Source organism: Muscardinus avellanarius (genome assembly GCF_963383645.1).
Source record: "Muscardinus avellanarius genome assembly, chromosome: 3".
Taxonomy (NCBI): domain Eukaryota; kingdom Metazoa; phylum Chordata; class Mammalia; order Rodentia; family Gliridae; genus Muscardinus; species Muscardinus avellanarius.
The window spans coordinates 106,943,666-106,958,705 of record NC_137788.1 but is presented as its reverse complement, the minus strand read 5'-3'; the positions used below and the strand labels follow the sequence as shown (position 1 = coordinate 106,958,705).

General features: G+C 37.8%; 1 protein-coding gene across 2 annotated transcripts in view; it reads left to right on the top strand.

Moving 5' to 3' along the window:
* Positions 1-14,695, top strand: part of GDAP2 (ganglioside induced differentiation associated protein 2) — a gene marked incomplete at both ends in the record, with an annotated part of 49,513 nt that extends 34,818 nt beyond the window's left edge. Inside the window, 3 exons of one of the 2 annotated variants that reach the window (XM_080691155.1) lie at positions 785-839; positions 9,511-9,654; positions 14,648-14,695. In XM_080691155.1, the coding sequence (XP_080547281.1) occupies positions 785-839; positions 9,511-9,654; positions 14,648-14,695 (247 nt within the window). Of the gene's footprint in view, positions 1-784; positions 840-9,510; positions 9,655-14,647 lie in introns of those variants that run through there. The other variant, XM_080691156.1, reaches the window with a different exon arrangement.
* Positions 14,696-15,040: the final 345 nt, after the last annotated feature.

Genomic DNA, 15,040 nt, shown 5'->3' with positions numbered 1-15,040 from the left:
TCAGTATGTGGGTTATGTGTATATAAGAAAGCTTCATGCCACTATATTTCTGTTATTGCCTCTAACCAGTTCTTTATCTTGGAATAGGGTTCAGTTATGAGTGGATGAATTTATACTCTTTATCTCAAAGCCTTTCCAATTAACTTCATGTGACCCAATGGTTATTATTGAACTGTTGGAAAAGCCTCAGGCCCACCTAGAGAAGCTTGTGGAGTAGTGGATAAGGATATGGTTCTGGAACTACATGACCTGGGTTCAGTTCCTAGCTTTATTACTCAATGACTAGATGACTTTGAGAGGGTTAAACAGAAGTAATAATAGTACTTATCTCACAGAATTGTCATGAGAATTAAGTAGAAAGCCATCATACACTTTCTAGGACATCATACACTCTATTATAACATGGCCATAGAAACTTTTAGTTTCTAATTTTTGCTATAATATTAAAAAGTTGTAATATTACTTAATTCATATAGCTGATCCCAGGTATTGTGTCACCATATTAAAAGTAACACACAATTAATTTACTTACCTTTCTCTAATCTTTAGGTGATTCTACCACAGCCAACAGAAGCACTTAGTATTTTCTATAAAACTTGCTTTAAATGGTGGAATTTTCTCTGAATTATCTTTGACATTTCACCTAAAATTTATTACATAAACTTAGCCGTGCTTCTAAAAAGTTCTTTTCTCTCTAAATATATACTCTAGGCAAAGAGATAACTATCTATAATGGTAACTGGTTTTTATAAATTACTTATATTAACCCTTTTGTTTTAATTAGATACAAGAGAAATTTGAAGGCTGTTTATTTTGTTCATCCAACATTTCGTTCCAAGGTATGGCATTTTTGTTTTTTGGCTAAATATTGAACTGAACTGTATGTTCATATTTCAGCATCTTAATTGTCACTGTCACCATTCTAACCGCTAATTTCTTTGTTTGCCTTTCCTTTTTTTTAGTTGACCCTAAGCTGTGGTCCTAATGTTTTGGCTGTGTGTGACTTTCATTTTTTCATGGACAGCTCTTGACGATACTACTTTCTTTATCTGCTTCCTGGTGGTCTTTGCTTATCTGAGCCTCACTCTCACTCTTGATGTGGAATTCACATCCTCCTGTATTCTAAGACTCCTGTTGTCCTCCTGCTTGTTGATATCAGTTCAACAATTAAATTACATTCTATATAAAACCTTCCTAGCCAGGCGTGGTGGCGCACACTTGTAATCCCCACGCTTGGGAGGTGGAGACAGGAGGATCGTGCTGGTTCAAAGCCAGCCCCGCTGGCTTCTTAAGAGACCCTGTTTCAAAAAAAAAAAAAAAGTATAAAATAGGTCTGGGAGTGTAGCCCAGAGGTAGAAGGGCTTCCGGGAACCCCAGTACCCCTCCCCCCCACACACACACAAAATAATAATAATAAAATAAAACCTTCCTTGACCAATCGTGTAACGAGTAGATAATACTTCACCGTGCTTCTTAAGATTCCATATTCTTTTATCATTGTTACATTTTTATTCTAGTTGAATATTTAACTTTCTGCCTTAGATATTAGCCTGCAAGACCTGCAAAGGCTGGGATGTAGCTATCTTACTATACTTTAACTCATCAGCACATCTTGTCCCTTGGTCCTTTTATGCTTTCTGAAAACATCAGCCTTCTTGCCTTCAATTTATTCTTTTCTGTTCAACCTAAAACTGCTATTCCATCACTTCAGCCACTCTTGTCAGCCTCTGACCTATGACCTCTTACTCTTTGGATGCCCATGAAATCTCACCTTCTTTCTTTATTCCTCCATTTGGATTGCAGAGCACTGATGGAAAAACCAGGCATCGTGAGGATTTGGTGTCCACAAAGCCTCATGGGGCTTTCATTACTAGAGGTTCTTTGATGATTCACTGGACAGTGTCCCAGTGTGACTGAGAGTATGGTTCAGAGGTAGAACACCCCTGGATTCAATCCCCAGCACCAAAAGAAAAAGAAATAAGCAAAAGATTTGCACAAACACTTCACCCAAGATGATATTCAGATGGACACATAAGCACATGAATAGGTGTTCAACCTAATTAGTGGTTGGGAAAGTACAAATTGCACTACAATGAAGTATCATTACACTCTTATTAGAATGTCCTTAGTAAATATTGCTGATAATATGGAAGAATTATAACTCTCATACAGTGCTGATGTACGATAATGTGGTAAAAGAACTTTGGAAAACAGCTTGGCAATTTATTTAAACACTAAACATACATCTACTGTGTCATACAGTCATTCCACTCCTAGGTGTTTACCCAAGCCTAGTGAAAACATACCCATTTAAAGACTACACAAATACTCATATCATCTTTGTGATAGTGAAAAGCTAGGAAGAACCCAAATGTCCATCACTAGGAAAACTACTAACCAAACTCTGGTATATCTTTGCAATAAAATAATACTCAGCAATAAAAAGTATGAATTTCATATGTACAACAACACAGATGAATCTCAAAATAATTGCACTCATTTTTGTTGGTTTTTTTTTTTTACAAAGCATAGTCTGTATGATTCCATTTATACAAATTGTAATGATGAGTATATTCATTTTCTTGATTGTGGTGACGGTTTCATAGGGGTGTGCATATGTGTCTTGAAATTTAAATTGTACATTTAAAACATATGCAGTTGTTTATCAGCTATCCCCCCAATAAAACTTTTAAAACTATAATAAAATGCCACTGCGCTACTACCAGAAAGACTAAAGTTAAAGTTGACAATACCAAATATTGCCAATTTCATGGAGGAGCTGGAATTCCCATATAAGTGAAAGTGAGAAATTATGCGACCACTTTGCAAAAAATTCTGGCAGTTTTTGTGAAGTAATCATATATCTGTTTTCCGCCATAGCAGTTTCATTGTTAGGTATTTACTTAGGTAAATTGGAAACCTATACACACAAAATGACTTCTACAACAATATTTTTTCTTTTTTTAATTAGTGCATTGTAGTTATACATCTTAATGGGATACAAGATGATATCCATTCACACCACTCACTTTTTTTCTTTTCTTTTTTCTTTCTTTTTTTTTTTTTGGTGCTAGGGACTGAACTCTGAGATGTTATACCTCTGAGTTACACTCCTAGTCCAATTTTTTTTTTATTTTTTAGTTTGAATCAGGGTCTCACTAATTTGCAGAGTGCTGCTGGGCATGGTGGCGCACACTTGTAATCCCCGCGCTTGGGAGGCAGAGACAGGAGGATCGCGCTGGTTCGGAGCCAGCCTTGCTGGCTTAAGAGACCCTGTTTCCAAATTTAAAAAAAAAAATATATATATATATATATATATATATATATATATATATATATATATTAGGTCTGGGAGTGTAGCCCGGAGGTATAAGGGCTTCCAGGAACTCTAGTACCACCAAAAAAAAAAAAAAAAGTATAAGGGCTTCCAGGAACCCCTGTACCACAATAAATAGATAGATAGATAGATAAATGATAAATAGATAGACAGACAGACAGACAGATAGATAGATAGCAGAGTGCTTCTAACTTGTGGACACTAGCTCTTGTCTCAGGCTCCCAAGGACTGGGATTACAAGCATGCACCACCACTCTCAGTTTACAGCAATGTTTATAGCAACTTTTTTCAAAATAGCTAAAGGTAGCCCAGCATGGTGGTGCATGCTTGGGAGGCTGAGACAGGAGGATCGCACGGGTTCAAAGCCAGCCTCAGCTGCTTAGTGAGGCTCCCAGCAACTTAGTGAGACCCTGTTTCCAAATAAAGTATAAAATAGGTCTGGGAGTATAGCCCAGAGATAGAAAAGAGGTTCCACCCCAGTACCACAAAAAAAACAAAAAATAGCTAAAGGTTGGAAACAGCCCTTGTGTCCATCTGGGATTAAGAAAAAATTGAACTCTTGGATATTCTTGTAAAATAATACAAAGACATATTACTGAAAACACAATAGAATGAACAAATCTTAAAAACCTGCCTTACATAAAGTTAAGGAGCCTCACATAAAACAGTCATGCTATGTGATTTCAATTATATGAAGTTCTAGAGCAGGCAAAAGTAATCCACAGTAAAAAAAAAAAAAAAAAAAATTAAAATAGCATTTCCATCTGGGGGTGGAGGGTGAAGGAAAAGGAATATGGGAACTTTCTGGGATGAAACAAAGTGTCTTTGACCTTAGTAGGACTTAATTGTACGTTTATCTAGAAGCAAAAGCACATTAAGGTCTATTCATTTCATCACATTATTAATTTATGACAAACTAAAATACTGTATTTGGGGAAAGTTTGTCTACAATTTACCTTGAAAGATATAGAAAAAGAAGATAGGTTGAAAGGTGGATATAGGAAAATTGATTTTTAATGAAAAAATTTTACCATGTCATAAATTCAAGCTTATCAGAAGAACGTTTCTTTTTGTTTGTTTTTGGCTGGTTGGTTGTTTGCTTTGGGGGCAGAGTTTGCAGTGCTGGGGATCTAACCCAGACCTTGTATGTGCTTGGCCAGCAGTCTACCACTGAGCTATACCCCAGTCACAGAATGTTCCTTTATGTCAGGAATTGAAGCTATTAGCCACTCTGCTAAAATCTCCCTAGCCCCTCTTGCCCCACACTAGAAATTCAGTACATATTAATCCATCCTGTGACAATCAGTTGATAGATAGACATCGCCAGAAACTGTGGCTTTGGCCACCAAACTATTGGAATTGCTTCACATAGGAATTGGTATGAATGCAGGGTTGGAGCAGAGGCTGCAGACCAGATGTATAAAGTAAAAGCCATTGTGTTATCTCTCCATATTTTTTGGAATGGGAAAATAAGAGAATAAGACCCATGTGCAATAAAATCTGCCATTATTTTATAGTAAATCAAAAACTATAAATGGAGTGTTTGTAATTATGAGATGAAATTAAAGGATAATAAAACAATCAAATCACACTGTTCTGATTTCCATACAGTTCAGATCTTTTCCAGGCCGCTCCACCCAAAGTGTCATTAAATTGACTGCTTGAATAAATCACTGTTCTTTCTTCTTTGTAGTTTGCTAATGGAATACAAACTAAAAGATTTTAAACTCACTCTCGATTCTGGCCCTAGTAGATTACTTAAGTGTACTCATGTAAACTGTCTTTTTCTAGCTTATATTGTTTTCTGACCCAGTATTCTTGGTTTTGCATTTTTGAATAATTGAAAGAATCTGTAGCATTTACAATATATTTCAATTGTCCTTTCTCAAAATTTTAGTTTCCTTCAGTTTTTTTTTAAATTTTTAATTAATTTATTTATTTTTGTGGTACTGGGGATGGAACTCAGGGCATTCTACCTCCGAGGGACATCCCCAGCCCATTTTTTTTATTCTTTATTTTGAAACAGGGTCTCACTGAGTTGCAAAGGGCCTCACTAAGTAGCTGAGGCTGGCTTCGAACCTGTGTAATCCTCCTGTCTCAGCCCAGCTTTCCTTCAGTTTTTTGGGGTTTTTTGTTTGTTCTTTGTGGGGGTTTTTTGGTGGTACTAGAGTTGCTGGAAACCCTTCTATCTCCGGGCTATACTCCCAAACCTATTTTATACTTTTTTTTTTTTTTTTGAAACAGTGTCTCTTAAGCCAGCGCAGCTGACTTCGAACCTGCACGATCCTTCTGTCTCCACCTCCCAAGCACGGGGATTACAAGCGTGCGCTACCATGCCCAGCTCCTTCAGTTTTTTTATATAGTAGATACTGAGTAATGAAAGTTAACCTAAATCACTGTGCACTTTTAGTTTGTTATAAACAGTTGAACATTTAAAGTGGAGCGAAATAAAACTCACATTTATAAAAAGTGAAAACATTGCTCTTGGTTCTTCCCAAACAGAAATTTTTGACTAAGTTTCTAAATTTCCCCCCACCAACACTTGGTATATATAAATATAAAACATGTAATGGGAGAAATGCAGTGGAGAATTATGTTTCTCTTTCAAAGACTATATGCTTAAATCAGTTCCTGTTCTTCCCCTACCCAGCCTTCTCTCTCTTTTCTACCACTTCCACACCATGTCAATATGATGTAGCATATTTAAGACTCTTGTCATAGAATTATATAATTGAGAGACCTAGAAACTCATTAAGATATAAATTTTTCATTTTATAAGTGGAGAAACTGAAGCCCGGTATGGTGGCACACGCTTGTAATCCCTGTACTTGGGAGGCTGAGACAGGAGGATCATGATTCGCAGACAGCCTCAGCTACTTAGGGAGGCCCTTTGCAACTCAGTAAAACTCTTTTTCAAAATAAAGAATAAAAAATAGTGTTGGGGGTATAGCTCGGAGGTAGAATGCCCCTGGGTTCCATCCCCAGTACTGAAAAAAAAAAAAAAAAAATGGAGAAACTGGCACCCAGTTTGAAGTGCAATTTATTTTTATTTTAAACTAAAGGAATATTTTGCCATTCCTAAATAATGTTAAAGTAAATCCACAAATCTCTATAGATCTCTTTCTTTCCAAAAACACTAAATTCCTTACTTGATGTTGGGCATTAGTTACCCAAGGAATATGACATTGAATAAGAAAATCCCTGCATTGGGAAGCTTATAGTCTTTTTATGGAATCATTTAATACAGGGCAGAGTGTTTACTATCATGCAGTAGCAAGAGTAAACATAGTGTCTTTGGGACACTTGGAAGAAAGATCCTTTGCCAGCTTTGGATGGAAGGTGATCAAAGAAAGCTTTTTCATGGAAGCAAATTCCAGTCTGAATTAGGCAGACAAAGAACTGAGTAAGATGAGCCAGGTATAGCGGCACACTCTCATAATCCCAGTCCTTGAGAGGCTGAGACAGGAGGATCTCAGGTTCAAAGCCAGCCTCAGCTACTTAGTGAGGCCCTGTTTCAAAATAAAGAATAAAAACATAGGGCTGGGGTTGTAGCTCGGAGATAAAATGCCCCTGGGTTCAATCTCCATTCCTGCAAAAATTAAAAAATTATTTAAAAAAAAAAAAGAACTGATAAAGGTGTCAGGGCTCAAAGAACAGCATGTACAAGGTCTTGAGCCTCTTAGCTCCGTAACTGTGCATGTTTTCCAAGTAGTAGAGCTACTTGCATATTGTAGGTATTCACATGTTTCTTTTGGGCTTTGCCTTAGGTAGTCATTAGATCATTAGCTGCTGGTAATCTTGAGCCTCTCCTAGAACCGGGGACTATGTCACTTACAACCCCAGCACAGCACTAGCACACAGTAGATAACCAGTGGATTTTTGTTAGCTCTTGCAGAAACATATCTTCTAACACATCCTCTGGGTTCTTCTTGTTCTATACTACAATCTCTGATTTTCTAGCTCTTTGAAAATCTCCTCTGTGATTAGTTGTGGTGCTCCTAATCTGGAATTTTCACTCATCTAGTTTGCAGAGATTTGCACCAATAAAGTATATAAAAGCATGTGTTAAAAACAAACAAATTGATTTTGATATGTAATTCAGCAACCATTTAACTTGCTTTGTTCTAGCAAGACCAAGTATCTTCCCTTTCCCCAACCACCTCCTTCTAAGTTAACTTGGTAAAATGGGAGGGAAAAGAGTACAGAGGGTGCTGCTAATGTTTGAAGTCTTATATCAGTCATGGATGGTGGCACTGATAAAGAAGAGAGGCACACCATAAAACCACTGCGGAATAGGCCTTGTCTTCATTCATTCATATTCTAACAAATACTTTATCTGTGAGCCGGGCGTGGTGGCGCACGCTCGTAGTCCCAGCATTCAGGAGGCAGAGACAGGAGGATCGCAGTTAGCGGACAGCCTCAGCTACTTAGTGAGGCCCTCCGCAACTTAGTGAGACCCTGTTTCAAACTAAAGAATTGAAAAAAAGGGCAGGGGGTGTAGCTTGGAGGTAGAATGTCCCTGGGTTCCTTCCCCAGACCCGCAAAAAAAAAAAAAAAAAAAAAAAAAAAAGAATCTGTGGCTCTCTACCATATAGAACTTGATAATGTCTTTGAAGCAGTAAGGGAGAAGTAATGGCAGGGATGACACCTGTACTGAATCAGAAAGTGTGGGATTCTGATAGCAGTGAACTAGTTTCATATTGTTCCTTATTCTGTACCTTTTCTCACATAAGAGATAAAGTACGTAAGAATACAGATTAAGTATATAAGCATAAAGTATGTCATACCAGGGGCCTGGGATATATCAAAAGTTTCAACCAGCCACTGAAAAACATGATAGAGTGTCAAACAGAAAGTAAAATTATTGGCATCAGTGGTAAGCAGCCAAAGTGGCTTGTGTCAAAAATGTACCTGCTTTGTATCCATTAGGAGTGTATTACGCTAATGCACCAGAAGTTCAAGTGCATATGTCACTATCTTCTGTAAATAAAAGGGATGGCAACACTATCACACCTATCTCATAGGACTGTTGTGTCACCTATTAGTAAACATGGGTTGTTCTATGGTTGCCATTTTAGACAGTTAAACAACCTATAAGATCTACCTTTTAACTACCTTATGCCAATATTGCTTGCTATCAGAAATGTTTTGGGTTTGTTTTATTTTGTTTGCGGTACTAAGGATGGAATGCAGGGGCATTCTACCTCCAAGCTACACTCCCAGCCCTATTTTTTAGTCTTTTTAGTTTTTGAAACAGAGTCTCAGTGAGTTGTGAAGGGCTTAAGTAACTGAGGTTGTCCACAAACGTGATCCTCTGGTGTGAGCCTCCCAAGTGCTGGGATTACAAGCAGACGCCACCACACCCAACCCTCAGAAATGGTTTTGAAAACAAGTTTAGTGGCCGGGCGTGATGGCGCACACCTGTAATCCCCACGCTTGGGAGGCAGAGACAGGAGGATCGTGCAGGTTCGAAGCCAGCCACGCTGGCTTAAGAGACCCTGTTTCCAAATTTAAAAAAAAAAAAAAAAAAAAGTATAAAATAGGTCTAGGAGTGTATCCCGGAGGTAGAAGGGTTTCCAGAAACCCCAGTACCAACAATTAAAAAAAAAAAGAATAAACAAGCTTTGCAGACATCCATGTGGTGCAGTGGAATGAACAAATCTGCATCTGCAGGTGATTCACTCTCAGTGGCTCTGAGAATGACTACATGCCAAGTGTCAGGTGAAAATGCCTTAGTCCCAAAATATTGGTACAAGTTTTCTTTTCATTCTCATTTGAAAAAAGAGTTTGTGAGATTTGAAGATATTAACCATTTTCAGAGTACCAGAGCACCATTAACTGTACCAAATAATGCAGTGGTTTTAACAACACCCGCAGTAGACATCACAATGCCCTGCACCCATAATGGCACAAATATACAACGAAACGAGAGCTCCTTGGGGTAAAACTCATCCTTGTTACAGTCCCTAGTAATTGTCATCCTACTTTCCTCCCTTCTTAATGTTGTTCATAATCTACTAAACAACACACTAGTGAATTACAAACTACAGTGTGCAAAACGTTGGTTACTGTAAGATTTTGAAATGCAGCTTTTATCTAGCATACATTTTCAAACTTGTGTTCATATTTTTAATGTAAACACTGCCTTAAGTTCTCTCTTTTCTCTTAATCAGGTATCAACATGGTTTTTCACCACCTTTTCTGTCTCAGGACTGAAGGACAAAATCCACCACGTGGACAGCCTGCACCAGCTGTTTTCTGCCATATCCCCAGAACAGATAGATTTTCCTCCTTTTGTCCTTGAATATGATGCCAGGGTAAGTGCCAGGAGTTCTCTCACCTCGTGTCATATAGACGGTGTCCACAGAGCTGTTTCTTTGGGCACCCTATCATTGTGAGAATTTGTTGATCTTACAATGTGTTTTAATAAGCTTGATAATATATCTTTTAATACTTTTTTCCTATAATAACTTTAGGAAATATCTTTCTTTTTGCCTCAGAAAAATATTTCAGTAGGAGATTTTTCTTCAGTGAGTGTGAAGCCAATCTTTGCTTGTACTGTCAGTTTTCTTTCACATTTGAGACAGATACTTGTGCCTTATTTTTTTTTTTTTCAGATCAAATCTCTTCAGCTACATAAACCCTCAGACTTGATTGTTATCCACTGTTAGCATTAATGTAAATCACTTAGCCTCAGTTTTACCTTGTTAAAAGTTTTGTTTTACTCAAAGTTTCTTGATGTTTTTAAGAACAACTAATTATTATTTATAGCTTCATTTATAGATCTGTTACTTAAACAGTGATCAAAGACTACTCTTGAATTTCATCAAAGTTCTTTTCCATTGTGTGACTTCACAGTATCACCTCAGTAATAAAATAAAAGAACAGTAACATACTTGGCCAAAAGCTTGTCAAGCTTATTGTTTAGCTGTTGCTGATTGCATGTCTTTATACACAATCAGAGACTATATTTGGAAGTTATATTAAGTTTGAAATGAATTATTCTCCCCTGACATGTATACAGTCAAGTAAAAATCCTGCAACACATTTTCTCTCCAGAATTTTTCTAACTTTAGCTATGATTTCTGTTCCCCTTATGTAATGAGCAAAGTCTTTAATATGTTCTAATGGCTAATAAAATTTCATGTTTGGCATGAAGATTTGTAATTGGAGCAGCTGGATGGATCATCCATACACCGATTCTTGAATCTGTAGGAGGGGGAGAATTTTATCACTCTGTATCTACTGCAGATTGTTGGAGTAAAAGTGGCCTTATTTTTATGCTTTAAACTGTACATAGTTTTCTTTAGGCTTAAAAAAAATAACAGAAAACATGAAAGGCACTAATGAACATTTTGATACCAAAATTTTGGAATGACAGTACAAAGCTAGTGTCTGCATTTATAATTTATTTTCTGGGGTAGAAATATATAAGTTGAATATTTGGTTAAAAAACCTAAAGGAGGAATATATATATATATATATATATATATATTGGGGGGGGGGACTGGAGTTGGAACCCATGGGCATTCTACCTCTGAGCTATACGCCCTGTTGTTTTTTTTTAATTTATTTTTATTGGTGCATTGTAATCATATATCACATTGGTATACAAGACTTGAGAGGATATACAAGCACACATCATCCAATTAGCCCTCATTCAGCCCCCATCCCTTTCCCTCCCCCTCCCTCGATCCCATGCTTCTTTGGTGATTAACTTTGATACATTTGATTATGTACCTCCTGTGTTTTAAAGAGGCTCCATCCTCTCCTATTCCATACCCTCTGATTGGTCATCTTAATTGCTTCACTATAGGGCCTTTTCTATAGCTTGACCTCTTCCTGTTGCCCCTTTCCTCCTAGTTATTGCTGATTAAGGGAAGCATCTGGTTTTTATTTTCTGCGATATTTCTCTGTGCATGCCACATTGCAAATACCGATCCCACTCTTGCCGGCCCAAGTAGTGGCCTGGCTACCTGGTGGACTGATCCAGACCTTGCTGGCTCAAGCAGCGGCCTTGCCTCATGGGAGTTTTTTATTCTTTATTTTGAAACAAGATCTCACTAAGTTGCAGAGGGCCTCACTAAGTAGCTGAGGTTGTCCATGAACCACAATCCTCCTGTCTCAGCCTCCCATATACTGGGATTACAAGTGTGCGCCACCACGCCTGGTTCTAAAAGACTATTCCCTAAGCTGGATCCTTTTCTATATAGTAGGGGTCTATAATGCAGGTTATAATTTCACCACACTCAAGCTTAGTTTTGTTTTAGTGTTCTGATACATTTTTGTATATCAACTACAAGTATAATAAAGTGAGTAATCAAAATTGAATATAGTAACCTCTAAGCTATCAATTGGCTTATTAAACCATCTCCCTGCACTTAGAGTTTTCTAAAGTTGAGATATTAGGCCATTAATATGAAGGCCAAAGAAAAGCATAAAACAGGAAGAAACTGAATAGGGATGAGAAGATGGAAGTGCAAGGACAGGGAGAGGGCAGGTCACCAAGGCGGGACTGGGCCCACTGTGCTGCGGGACGTGGGCTCTGCAGTCAGTAGAGAGTTCTGTAAAGGAGGACCGCAGAGTGTGGAAACAGCAGAGAGAATGCCTGGCCAGGGATGCACAGATGTCTGTTAGCAAAGCCAGGGGGAAAATGGGACCAGAGCTAGGGCTGTGCTGGGCAGAGTGGTAAGGTCCTGGAGGTTTTGGAAATAGATACTTTTGGAAATGAGATCTGCAGTGTTTGGTGATAAAGCAGCCATGAGGGATGAAGCAGAAAGTGGTTTGCAAGACTTGGTCTGTAGTGTTACCTTTACCCAAAGAAGTGGTATGGCGGAAGGCAATGAGGAACTGTGTGGAAGGGGCAGTGGGTGTGTTCAGGATGAAACATTGTTTGAGGTGCCCCGTGGGACATGGAGGTGATATGACCAGGAGGTTGGATGTGACTTGTAAGGAAACATGTTCCTTTAATAGGAAAAATCAGAAGAAAGATTGGAGAAAAGAGCATAGAATTGATTCTTTTTATTATCGCGGTCAATTGTGCCTTGCACATAAAAGGTTCTTTATTTGGCAAACAGTGAAATGGTTTTGATTGGTATAAATTTCAGTGGGCTTAGAAAAATTCCATTTTGAGAATGTGTATGATTAGGAAGAATGACATAAATCTTTAGGATTCAAAGAAACCTCTGAAGGTAATTTTTATAAATTTAGTTAGACATTATATAATTTTAATACTTTTATTGGAGCACTATAGTCTCACATCATAGTGTAGTTCACAGTAATAGTGACATACATACACACTTTGCCTGCTAACAATTCTTTAAAATTATATGATTATTTCCAGAAATAGAGAAAATATTACAGTCCTTGACATTCTCTTGTGTAGTGTGAGACTAATATAAGCCATATTTTGTGGCATTACCTATTAGACTTGCACTTCTTACTTTACCACAATCATTATAGATATGAAAAAGCTTAGGAAAACATGGTAATAGACTAGAATAGAAAACTCCTTCTTTTTTCCTTTTGTGGTACTAGAGATTGAAGCTAGGGGCATACTACCTCCAAGCTGCACTCCCAGCCCTTTTGTCTGTCTGTTTTGTTTTGAAATGGAATCCCACTAGGTTGCTGCGAGTCTTGCTATGCTGCTGAGGCTGGCCTCGAACCTCTGATCTTCCTTTCTCAGTGTCCCAAGTACTGGCGTTACAGGTATGCATCATGGTGAATCACTAACTCTTAAAGACAGTAAAGTGTTTCTTTCAGATGAACTTCAAAATAGATTTCTCTCTTCAGGAAATGTTTCTTTAAGTCTGTCTTTCAAGCATATTGATTCAGGATTGATTAGCAAGAAAGATCTTGAGAGGAAGTGATAAAATAAATAATAAGTTTTTATTATGTTTTTCTAAGTTCCCTGAAATATAGCTAATCTAGAATTTGTTTCTACCTTGTTTTGTTGTGTTATTATACCTGGTCATATTTATAATCAGCAAGGAAGTCTTCTTGGATATACTTTTGTTTTCCTGGTTTTAGATAGCACCAAGATCAGTTTCCACCCCCAAAGCACCTGCTCTGAAACCTGAGTTCCTAACTCTCAAGTGACATTTAATTGCATACTATGTCCAAGACCAGGTAGTTTTAATGTTCCACAGTTATAATGTAAATATACCGTAGAGTAATCTATCTTTATTCTGCTTTTTATTCTTCATTTTTAACTATTGTTGTACATTGATGCTAAGTATTTTCTGTTTACGGTTTTTTGACAAACAAGTTCTTTGTCAAAGAAATACTTACCTTACAAATGAAAAACTAAGCCTGGCATGGTGGCGCACGCTTTTAATCCCAGCATTTGGGAGGCTGAGACTGGAGGATCGTGGTTCATGGACAGCCTCAGCTACTTAGTGAGGCCCTCTGCAACTTAGTGAGACCCTGTTTCAAAATAAAAAGAATAAAAAATAGGGCAGGGGGTGTAGCTTGGAAGTCAAATGCCCCTGGGTTCCATCCCCAGACCCTCAAAAAAAGAAGAGAGAGAGAGAGGAAAAACTAAGCTTAAATCTCATAAATCGAACCTAGAATCCTACTTACCATAAAGTTAACTGTCTTGGTTTTTATTTAGTTAAAATTTGCCCAATTGGCAGCCAAAATCATTTCCCCTTACACTGGTTTGTTGCTTTCTACATCTGACTTTAAATTTCTGGCATGTAATTCTCCATTTTTAAGCTGGAATTCAATTCCCTGAGAACTATAATTGTTACAAGCCTTGTCACTTGGGTATGTCATGAAGACCCATTTCTGCCAAAAGAGTTAGAGTTATTCAATTCCTCAGAGATAATCTTATTGTTGTTGTTCCATAATTGCATTAAGACTCTACACACAGTAAGACAACACAGTATAACCATAAAGAATCTCTGCATTATATTGAAATAGATTTGTATTAAGTACAGGCTGTGCTGCATTTGCCTACCAGGTAACAGTAAGTGAATGTTGCACTCTCTGTGACCATCTATAAAGTGATGCCATGCTCCTTCATGGCATATGTGAGGACTCAAAGTGAAAAAAGGTGCCCACAAAGTGTGGGCCATTCAAATATTTAGTAAGTGATGTTGTCACTAAAACATCTTATCTTTATTACCTCTGTCTACTTTATATTAACTTTCCCCACTGAAACTACTCAAACGATTGAGAGCCTGCTTTGCACCAGAAATGTACTGGCTATTGTACATAAACGTCTTATTGACTGCAAGTCTCTTTCTTCCACATTCCCAACTAAATGGGTCTTGTCACTTACGGTTCTTTTCCTTTTTCTTTCTGCAGGAAAACGGGCCTTACTATACATCTTGTCCCCCATCACCAGATCTGTGACCTGCCATCTTCCTGTGCTTCTTGGTTCCAGGGATGCCACTTCCACCACAGTTGGCCACTGTTGAAGTGATGTTCACTTTTGCTGTACAGATCCAGAGAGACTTTTGTCCCCACCTCTCTGGTATTTTTTTATTGACTATATATTTTCTGGCACATAAGCAATCTGAATATGGTAGGTCATTCTGAACTGCACACATTTTAAATTTGTATATTTGTATCAAATGGAAATGCTCGTTTTTAGAGTGCTGTTAATAGAAATTGGGGAGCAGTTTTTGAGTATCTTCAGTTTCCTGAAGGACACTGGATTCTCCATTGCAGAAGCCACCAACATTGTTCACATTGTCT